The sequence below is a fragment of the Epargyreus clarus genome, unplaced genomic scaffold (genome assembly GCF_041222505.1).
Source record: "Epargyreus clarus isolate Ecla_fem2 unplaced genomic scaffold, WU_Ecla_fem_2.2 ptg000012l, whole genome shotgun sequence".
NCBI lineage: Eukaryota > Metazoa > Arthropoda > Insecta > Lepidoptera > Hesperiidae > Epargyreus > Epargyreus clarus.
This window is the reverse complement of record NW_027332220.1, coordinates 11,886,585-11,897,584: the sequence shown is the minus strand read 5'-3', so window position 1 is coordinate 11,897,584 and position 11,000 is coordinate 11,886,585. Positions and strand designations below refer to the sequence as shown.

Below are 11,000 nucleotides of genomic sequence, written 5' to 3'. Positions count from 1 at the left end.
CTTCATCGAGACAAGTTATATTTTAAATGAAAATAAAATAATTTACCCTTACGTGCCTACGAAATTGACCAAAAAAAATTTTTTTTTGATTTTTTTCTTTTTTTATTCCTACGGAAAACTTTTCTTAATTCCTAATTACATTAAGGAAATAAAATCTTGTTGCCTTATACGCAACCTAATTTCAAGTAAATTAAAATATACCATATTTTAGGCTTTATTTTTGAACCTAAATCCTGAATACACTAGACGAATAGAAATTCCAAAATCCCATTCATTAAATTAAACATAAACAACTTAGATCCTTAATGAGTTTTTATAATTTCTTTCATTTCACATTTCTTTTCATTTAAGATAAAATATTTCATATTGAAGTTTATAGCTAATGTCAAATGTATTGAGATACATGAGTAAACTTGATAACTTTAGTTACCTATGTCATTGGAAGTAATTTTTTATTTAATTTTTGGTTAACTCATTGTCGATGCCTCGACGAGTTCTTTTTGATGACTTATTGATTGTTGTTGTTGTTGTTGTTGTTGTTGTTGTTGTTGGAGGCTACTGAGCGGGCGGGGCGTCTACAGCTCGACGTTGTTGAGGTTGGAGCCGGAGTGCGTGGGCAGGTCGCGCGCGAGCAGCAGCGCCCCCACGGGAGCGACAGCGGCATCGCGCTCGCGGAGCTTAGCCATCTCGTTGCGCAGCTTCTCGAGCACGGCGTAGTTGGGCTCGTTGTGGCGCGCCTTGTCCTGCAGCAGCGTGATCTGCTGCTCCTCCAGCTTCTTCTCCTTGCAGCTCTTCACCGAGCGCGAGCCGTACAGCCGCAGCAGCGAGCCCCACGAGCGCACGTGCGGGTGCAGTGCCTACAATCATGCACCGACACGATTATATTCTATGGTAAGCTGCTTTAGATTATAGGAATGAATTTTACAAGTAGGCCTGAGTGACGATCTGAAACTATTAGCGATCATTATATCATTATGTACTTGCCAAATTTGAAATACTGAAATAATTTATTTTTTTTAATAATGTGTTTTTTGTGACATAATGTCTTTTTGAAATGTATTTTTTTGTAAATTAACTTGTTCGATTCCAGACTACAAAAAAGAAAGCAAGAGCTAATAATGCAATTTTATTTTTTATTCAAATTGGCCTCATAATTTGGATAAGAGCCCGCTAAAAAGAACATCCTGTATACGTTCTGTAAGGACGTAATATAATCTCTCTCACCTTAACGTCAAATCATGTTATTAAAAATCTTGTTTGTACCTGTAGTATGGCTTGCGAAGCACGTTGCTTAGCAGCCTTCTTGTTCTTGCAAACGACAGTGGCACTGTGCTTGCCAACCTTCATGGTGAGTTCTATCTTCTGATACTCAAGCTTCTTCATCTGAAATACAGTTTTATTATAATTGCAATAATATTATTACTATGCTACAATTTATTACAATTATTTATTAATTATGGAATTATGGCGTGAGCTCGCACGTCGCCTCGGGGCCAGTGCAAGGCGGGGCTCACCTCGGTGTGTATGTGTCGGTCGCCGGCGCCGAAGTTGCGCAGCAGGCACGTGCGCAGGATGGCGTGCGGCGTGGGCTCGCACGTCGCCTCGGGGCCAGTGCAAGGCGGGGCTCACCTCGGTGTGTATGTGTCGGTCGCCGGCGCCGAAGTTGCGCAGCAGGCACGTGCGCAGGATGGCGTGCGGCGTGGGCTCGCACGTCGCCTCGGGGCCAGTGCAAGGCGGGGCTCACCTCGGTGTGTATGTGTCGGTCGCCGGCGCCGAAGTTGCGCAGCAGGCACGTGCGCAGGATGGCGTGCGGCGTGGGCTCGCACGTCGCCTCGGGGCCAGTGCAAGGCGGGGCTCACCTCGGTGTGTATGTGTCGGTCGCCGGCGCCGAAGTTGCGCAGCAGGCACGTGCGCAGGATGGCGTGCGGCGTGGGCTCGCACGTCGCCTCGGGGCCAGTGCAAGGCGGGGCTCACCTCGGTGTGTATGTGTCGGTCGCCGGCGCCGAAGTTGCGCAGCAGGCACGTGCGCAGGATGGCGTGCGGCGTGGGCTCGCACGTCGCCTCGGGGCCAGTGCAAGGCGGGGCTCACCTCGGTGTGTATGTGTCGGTCGCCGGCGCCGAAGTTGCGCAGCAGGCACGTGCGCAGGATGGCGTGCGGCGTGGGCTCGCACGTCGCCTCGGGGCCAGTGCAAGGCGGGGCTCACCTCGGTGTGTATGTGTCGGTCGCCGGCGCCGAAGTTGCGCAGCAGGCACGTGCGCAGGATGGCGTGCGGCGTGGGCTCGCACGTCGCCTCGGGGCCAGTGCAAGGCGGGGCTCACCTCGGTGTGTATGTGTCGGTCGCCGGCGCCGAAGTTGCGCAGCAGGCACGTGCGCAGGATGGCGTGCGGCGTGGGCTCGCACGTCGCCTCGGGGCCAGTGCAAGGCGGGGCTCACCTCGGTGTGTATGTGTCGGTCGCCGGCGCCGAAGTTGCGCAGCAGGCACGTGCGCAGGATGGCGTGCGGCGTGGGCTCGCACGTCGCCTCGGGGCCAGTGCAAGGCGGGGCTCACCTCGGTGTGTATGTGTCGGTCGCCGGCGCCGAAGTTGCGCAGCAGGCACGTGCGCAGGATGGCGTGCGGCGTGGGCTCGCACGTCGCCTCGGGGCCAGTGCAAGGCGGGGCTCACCTCGGTGTGTATGTGTCGGTCGCCGGCGCCGAAGTTGCGCAGCAGGCACGTGCGCAGGATGGCGTGCGGCGTGGGCTCGCACGTCGCCTCGGGGCCAGTGCAAGGCGGGGCTCACCTCGGTGTGTATGTGTCGGTCGCCGGCGCCGAAGTTGCGCAGCAGGCACGTGCGCAGGATGGCGTGCGGCGTGGGCTCGCACGTCGCCTCGGGGCCAGTGCAAGGCGGGGCTCACCTCGGTGTGTATGTGTCGGTCGCCGGCGCCGAAGTTGCGCAGCAGGCACGTGCGCAGGATGGCGTGCGGCGTGGGCTCGCACGTCGCGGCGCAGAACTCCGCGATGCGCGGGTCTTCGATGCCCACGTAGTCGAAGAACTGCGTGCATACACTATGTTTGAGTAATATACTCTTAGGAAGTAGGGTTTCAGGTAAATATTACACCTTTTAAAGAAAATATCTATCAATCACAGTCCACTGCATTCGAATTTGTATATCGTTAATTCTAGTCTAATACCTATTAAGAGTGGTAACAACATTTAGTTTGTTAATGCCATATTTTTTTATTGTTTGCTAATATAGAGAGATAAAACAAAATTTTGTAAAAACAATGATCTGCAAAACCAAAAATAGATAGTATTTTTCTAAACTTCCAGAAGTTTCATATAGTAGGTATATACAGTCAGTGTGCCTCTCCACAAAATGATTAGACATGACCAATATTGGATTATTATCATAATATTTCACCACAAAGTCGGGGTCCATCTCCTTGCCGGCCTGAAGAAACTCCCGAATCTCCGGTACGAGGATTCCTATGGAGTCGCGCGCGGCAATTGACTTGGCCAGCCGCTTGCTGGAGCCGTGCCCCACGCCGTACTGCATGCCGCCGATGTACACCGTCGCCTGGTACGGGGTCGATGCGTTCTCTGCCGAGGGAAGATTACATACGTATTAAAACTGCCTCATTGATACAACGTAACAATTTTCAGTCGTTAGAGAAGACAAAAATTTGAATTTGATTATATTTTCATATAAGTCTTTTGAGCAGTCTAAATAAGACGACAGTGTGTACTTATCATGATTGAAATTTTGATACAAATTGTAAGCCAATCCAAAATAAAAATTCAATCTTTTCTCAAATCCAAAATCTGGTTAAAGCTTTATCCTAGTTTGTGAAGACTGGAGGCTCAATATTCGCATATTTTTCATGAACTTTTAATTAAAAAAAAAGTCTTTATTGTACTTTTCAAGGTTCGTCCATACAAACATGAAACAGTACAGACAGACACGTTGCTGGAACAGGAATGGACTTTAACTTTTTAAGCGTCTACAGACCATGGAATCCAGTTTTAGTTGCGATACGGCTCACGGGGTGTAAAAGCGAAAACGTAAACAGACCGTTTTCGAACAAACGTTATAACTCATACTAATGGTATAGTTATCACCAAACTGCTAGTCCGCTCTGAAGTTGTTACGAGCAGGTGTAGTCATATAATTTGCTATGACGACGCGATTCATTTCTATATTCAGAGCGAACTAGCAGTTTTACGCGGAGTATACCGTACATTAATTCCGCTAAAAAAACCAAAAGCGATCTCTAACCGAGCTGCTTGAACTCGTAGACGGGCTGCTTCTGCAGCGCGCGCCGCACGTACTCGTGGAACACCGACAGGTAGCTGCGCCCGTTCATGTTCAGCACCCAGTCGCGATTCAACCTGCCTGCAACCGTCACACTCAAGCTATCGACACTAATATACATTGTTGAAAACGTATCGACGCTTGCCGAAGTTCTCGGACACTCACAATGGTCTAAACTATAAAAGGCTTTAAAATGAGAAAAGTGATTTGAAATAGAATTAAAATAAATAAAAATAGTGCCATATCCACTATATTTTAATAAGTCAATCCTCCAATATGAACCATTCCTGATATGACATGATATTGAAGCTTTCCTTTTGTAATGTAATGCCTTAAACCTAATTCCCAATTATGGACATGCCTAAGTATTTTTCTTTGTTATTTATCGTTCTTGAAATAACAAGACCTTGCCATCATCATCTTAGCAAAATTTTAATTTTTCAACCCCTACCAGTCCTGAGCAGTTGCAGTCCACCAGTCAGAAGACTGCACTCCTCTCGAGCAGTGGCGGACTAAGGTCGTCGGAGGCCCGGGGCGGAAAGTTGAATGGACACCCTCAAAAGTGTTAAAAGTTTATTTCATTTTAGAAGATGACAAGAATTATTCGCCTGTCATTCGGTGAACTTTTTTTTCGCCGAGTGATACACATTTCGCAACTACAGCAACTGTGTTTGGAGGCCCCCAGGATCGGAGGCCCGGGGCGGACCGCCCCTTCCGCAGCCCTTAATCCGCTAGAGCTCTTGAGTATGTTCTTACATAATTATATTACAATTACTGTTGACCACATGCCTGCGTTATCTGGCCCGTTATTCTGAGCGGGTATGGTGATGAGCTTGGTGCCTTCGGGCAGCGTCGGACACTGGAGAGCCTTCCTCGCCTTTATATACTTACGACGATCGGCCCAACGCCTGAATAAATATTTATATTTATGTGTATATAACAATTAAGATGTAAAAGAAATATGTAATTGTCAAGATGTGTTGTGAAGCATGTTTTAGTATTTCTTCTTATTTTACAATTACTTATCTTACAAATATTCCATAATTCCATATTCATACTATAAGTATTGATACTCACATGAACAAAACACTCCAGCACAAAATATATTTCAAATCTTACAAATATAAGTACGTAAAAGTATAATTTTGTGTTGATATGAAGAAAGAGTAAAGATTCTACTAAAGCATTTAATGATGAAGTACTATTAAATAATGGTGAGGTGGTCTCTCATTTAATGGGTTTTATTTGCAAATGCCATTTTAAACTATCAAGCTATAAACATGGAAAGTAATAAATAGCGTGAATATAGAATGTGGAAGAATGTGGAAACTTATCAATAGTGCAAAGTAATTTAAAATGCTTGTGAAAATTTGAATTAAATGTAACTTACTTGAAAGTTGAACTTACGTATTCTTTTAAAATGCAATAAGACAGTATAGTAACATAGTATTAACACAAAATAGACCGAATGAATCAGTATATGAAGAAGAATAAAGAAATAGAGGAAGAAAGAAGATAGGAAGAAATAGAGGAAGATTGTGTATAGGTTACTAAAGTAATAAACTTACTTGAAATGCATGACCTTAACGGTTTTAAATTGGAACAAGGCCTGGCAGTATTCGTTGACCTGCTCGCCGGTCAGATGCTTTGTTTTCCAGCTGGTGTTCACGGTCTCCACGCGGGGCGCCGGCACCACTATACCTCCCGGAAGCACAATTGGCTGTCGGTTCGGCGGGATCACTACATCTTTATCTGCACTCGTTCCTGGCTTCACACTTGTATCATTTTTATTCACGTCATTTGATTTCTTATTAATATCATTTCCCGTCAAATCATTAGTTTCAGGAAGAGGACTTTCCTCAGTCAAATCTTTTAGATCTTGGCTGTTTTCTGAACTTATATCTTCCAAGCCTTCGTCATTTAAAATTCTGGCTACTGATTCATTTTTCTTCTGATTATTTATTGTTAAAGTCTCATTGCTTTTATTATCCGAGACTTGACATTCATTAGCATTCCCATTACAGCCATTTGCATCTACATTAGAAACTGGACAAGTCTTCATGTCACTATTTGTTATTAAACCCCGTTTAAACGGACACTTGCTTTGTAGAGCTTCTATATTAATTGCTCCATTTGAAGATTCTTTTGTTTCGTCCTTTGCATTTTCATCAATGTTATTTTCAGCAGAATTTTCTGTTACATCTTTTTGGTTCGCATTTGGATTTCCTTGGTTATTTAAAATCCAAGTACCTAATTTTATTTGCTCATCAACTTTCGCATCGATTTTATTTTCGCGCTCTTCCTCCTCCAAAGCACGCCGGTAAGCTAGACACGGTATCGCACTAATTGGAATATCATGTCGCTGGAAGAGAAAAATGCTTATGGCAGTATGTACCAACCAAACATAACCATGACTAAGTTTTTAAACAAGGCATGAAAATGACGTACCAGAATGTTCATCAGTTACTTACTTTAGCATTCCCCTTCCCAAGAAAATACGGCCTAGAAACACAGCACACACGCGTGGCGCGGTGCACGTACACAGGCATGCCGCTCTGGTGGCGGATCATGATCCAGTCTAGCGGCAGCACTTCGAAGTGATTCACACCTTTCTCTATAAATTTAATATTTAATTAAATACATGGGAATTAATTTCTACGTCTCGCATTTCTAATCAAAGTCCGAATTTTAGTAACACACGTGGGAAATTAGATTAATCATCAATCCATTGACTAAACGTGAAACAAAACTTCGTGTTACTCTTAACGAATATTCTTAAAGATATACTTTGTCAGATCTGCAGTGTAAACATATTGTGTAGATGATGAGTACCATCCATAGTACCCAATACATCCTTGTGTGGTAATATGTATCTCTAGCGGACTAAGGATGCGGGGGGCGACGGAAGGAGCGTTCCGCCCTGGGCCCCCGATCCTCGGAGGCCCCCAAATAGAGTGTTATTAGAAAAAAGGTCTTCGAAATCGTATTTGTCGGCGAATAAGTCAATGAGATATTTGTAATTTCGTAAAATCAATTCAACTTTTTAGACTGGGGCCTCCATTCAACTTTCCGCCTGGGCCACAGATGGCCTTAGTCCGCCACTGATGTTTATATAGATTATAATGATTTTTATTCTAAGGAGACTTACCCTGAAGAACAACTTTCTCTCGTATGACATATGGTTTTTCTTTCGGTTTAGGGGCAGCTTTAAATCCTTCAGGCAGGTTCTCATCCAGCATCTTCTCGACCTCCTCCTCGGGCACCTCGACTGATTCGCCTACAAATGGGCGAACTTATCTACTACCGTCTATAAAGCTATATATTTTTAATCTATAGATATAAATAAAATTGAAATACTTAGTAACTACCGATTTACTACCGATTTACTTACTACTGACTATTTGATTAAAATATGTCTCTCAATCATACAGACCTAATTTAGAAATAGACTAACAGAATTCTTATGCAACAATAGTTTACCTATTCTAAAGGGTAAAGTTAAGCTACATTGTATACTACAGTATATCTACAATAATCGTTTTTGTTGCATGGTTGCAAGGGATGCACATAGATCCACACACGGTATATTGTTATTCACCAAAAATGCTAATCTTTAGCTATAATAGTGCCGGATTTATGATATTACTTCGCAAATGCTAGAGATCTGCTTGTGCAAGTCTAAGACATTTAAAACAATCGATAAAATCACTGCTATGATATTTTCTAATATTATCAAAGAGATATCAACTATGACCTAAGCTATTCTCATTCTCAGAGCTCAGCAGTAAAACAGTGACTGCTTAATAAGTTGATAGTGATGATTACTAAGATAAATGCCTATGATTACTTGATCATACATACTACTAAAAATTATAACCATAATATATAATTAAATGGCATGCAGTGTTATTTAAAAAACTAGCATGCAGTACCCATGGAGCTGTCAGAATCATAACAATCATTGCTGTCCTCATCATTGGACTTTATCTCGTCAAGAACTCTGAACTCCCTCAGCTTCTCCACCTCCTCCGGAGTTGCGAAGTCATCATACATATCATCGGAGGCAGCAAAATTTGCAGCTGTTGCTTCCTGCGATGCTTCCTGGGTATCCTTCGGCGCACATTGAGATGTTTCACCCACCTCTACCTTCTGCTTTTTCATTGGAGGTGCCCCCCCATCTTGCGCATCACTATCATCACCCATCTTTCTTAACCTGCCTAAAAGTTGAATACATAAATGTGAACAAAGGTTGTTACCAACCAAAACTCATTAGTGTATGTTGCAAATGTATGTGATATCATCTTGCATCATTGCCACATCCTATCAAATACAAGTAACAACAGTTCAATGATCCACTTCATCCGCGGCATAATTTATATTAACGCAGAATTTAAGTCCAATAGAATAGATTGATATTACGTAATGAAAATTTCCCATAGGATTAATACTTTTCTCTATATTATGTCACTTTTTGTGTACCATGTAATTTTAGATATCTAAAAGAAACAATTATTTGCATATTTTTTTTGTGGAGTGAGGATTGGAGCAATATAGCATTTTTTTTTTCAATTTTATTATTTAAAAAAATATACATTTTGTATACTATAGCATTTTTCCTATAGTATTTTACCTGTATATTATTTGGCTTTAGAACTTTCCAGTCTATTTTTATGATTTAAGAGTAATAGACAAGTGTATACCTTACCTTAAAACAGTTGCCTGTTCTGTGAATGTATAAACCAAAAAGACATGTATTGTGTAGAGCATATTTATACATATTTAACTGTGTAAGATCCAAATAAACAAATAAACACATAAATAACATTACAATACTATTATACAATTATAACTAAAACTATAAAAATAGGTTAAACAATAATTTTCTTAATATAAATAAAGAGACTAGAGTTCATGTGTTCATGAAAGCATAATGATATCATTGGTCAAAAACACTAATGGATTTCCATAGAATAAATATGCTTTTCTTTATTCAATATTCATAATATTTATATAGTAGTCAAAGAACTCAGTATAAGCAAGTAATACAAAATAATATCCTAGAAGTCATTTCAAAATTATATTATAATATCATATATTATAATTTATTAATGATAACATCACAACAAAGCATCAAAATCATTTCAGTACAAATGAAATTGAACTTACTAATAGGCACCTAGATCTGCACTTGAATAATTAAAAGATCTATTATTTGCAGTAATTGATCTGGAGTACTAAATTGACTCAGTCATCAAGTCCAAGAAGTACATAAGATCATGTGTATGATTCTGCAATGTATTGATTTATTTCTTAAATAGTTTAATCTGTTCATAGCAAGTTTGTATTGCATTACAAACTTTTTCTTATGTTCTTTGAAAACAACTACATTTTAAACAACCAAAAATACCTAGAATCAAGCCTTTAAAACATAATAGATTTGATAGTAGTGTGATTAAATCAAATCAATCAGGACATGGATTTCTATTGAATTAAAATATCTTTGTACCAGAAAATTAAATTAAGGTGTAACTGACTTAAATTCACTGGACAATGCTTTTACTACACAGTATTATCCACATTCTGAAGTGGCCGGTGCTGTTGCTTGATGCTCACCTCTTGAAACACTCTTGAAACTATCACAATTAACAAAATAACTTAGCGCGACAAGTAGTTGGAAGATAGTCCACAAACAGCGATAGACTTAAAAATCCAAGGTACGGCAGCAATTGGATTTTTTCCCATCGCTCTGTGTAGACTTTCGTGGTCGGAGCGCGCACTTCGAGAACTGGCGGCAAGAAGACACGGAATTGCGAGAGACTTGCTCCGGAACTATATTATACAGAGTCAAGTCTCTTGCAAAACCGCTTCGTTGTAAAGCAGGTCTCGCACCGGTGCCCTGCAAGAATCGGCCATATTACGCCGCAAAGCAATCGATTATTACGTACACCTTAACGGTTAACAACCGCGTTTGGTTTGATCGATAGCCGATTACTCTGCGACCTCATAAAACTATCGCACAGCTTACCTAACACGCGAACTCGGGACAACGAAGTTAAGGGTAAGGTAACTAATCAAAGGATCTGCACTATTTGCACTTAAAATATTAGGCACTAATGTATTGGAGATAGAAATGAGATATCACAATTCACAATATAAAATTATCACTCATTCAATTACACATTTTGGCTTTTGTAATCGAAAATGCTATAGAGAGTAAAAGATAGATGTAAGATTGTAATTCTAATATTTCAGAAGTAAAATAGTAGAACACCTATTATACTCCTAATGGCGAGTAAAATCAATGAATGAATTCTACGAACAACCGGAACCAAAGAGTATAGTGACCGGAACAACGCTAAACGCATGCATAAAGTAGAGCCAGAGATTAAAATTCTGCATTTGATAGGCTTGAATTCAGTCTGTTTGGCTAATAGTAGGGGAGCCAACGATGCTAAATGTGTACAAACTCGAGCATCATTGGGACCTATACGATTGTGTAGATTAGACGTTAGAATGAAGAAAAGGGTATATGCAATGTTATATGATATTTTTAGATTCAGCGGGGGGTTCAGCTTCTAGAGGATTCCAAGATGTAAAAAAAATGAGTCAGGTGGACATACTCGAGCACGGCAATTTAGTGATAGAGTATACCAAAGAGTATATTAATCTATATAGGGAGTATACAGTCCACATATATCTCTGATGCCG

The 11,000-nt window shown here is 41.4% G+C and overlaps 1 protein-coding gene across 4 annotated transcripts; it reads right to left on the bottom strand.

Annotated features, from left to right (window-relative positions):
• Positions 1-325: 325 nt before the first annotated feature.
• On the bottom strand, positions 326-10,622 carry pasha (microprocessor complex subunit partner of drosha). 4 transcript variants are annotated; one of them, XM_073078594.1, is made up of 11 exons: positions 10,318-10,622; positions 8,225-8,509; positions 7,441-7,569; positions 6,764-6,906; positions 5,861-6,654; positions 5,075-5,200; positions 4,257-4,369; positions 3,402-3,580; positions 2,895-3,032; positions 1,264-1,383; positions 326-857 (listed from the first exon to the last, which is right to left on the bottom strand). In XM_073078594.1, the coding sequence occupies exons 2-11, from the start codon at positions 8,493-8,495 to the stop codon at positions 576-578; spliced, it is 2,295 nt and encodes a 764-aa protein (XP_072934695.1). In that variant the 5' UTR covers positions 8,496-8,509; positions 10,318-10,622; the 3' UTR covers positions 326-575. The 4 variants fall into 4 exon arrangements, with proteins under 4 accessions (XP_072934695.1, XP_072934693.1, XP_072934694.1 ...); XM_073078592.1 differs by lacking the exons at positions 326-857; positions 1,264-1,383 and adding an exon at positions 9,906-10,188 and having other exon boundaries at positions 2,546-3,032; positions 5,078-5,200; XM_073078593.1 differs by lacking the exons at positions 326-857; positions 1,264-1,383; positions 10,318-10,622 and adding an exon at positions 8,998-9,174 and having other exon boundaries at positions 2,546-3,032; positions 5,078-5,200.
• Between the last annotated feature and the right edge of the window lie 378 nt (positions 10,623-11,000).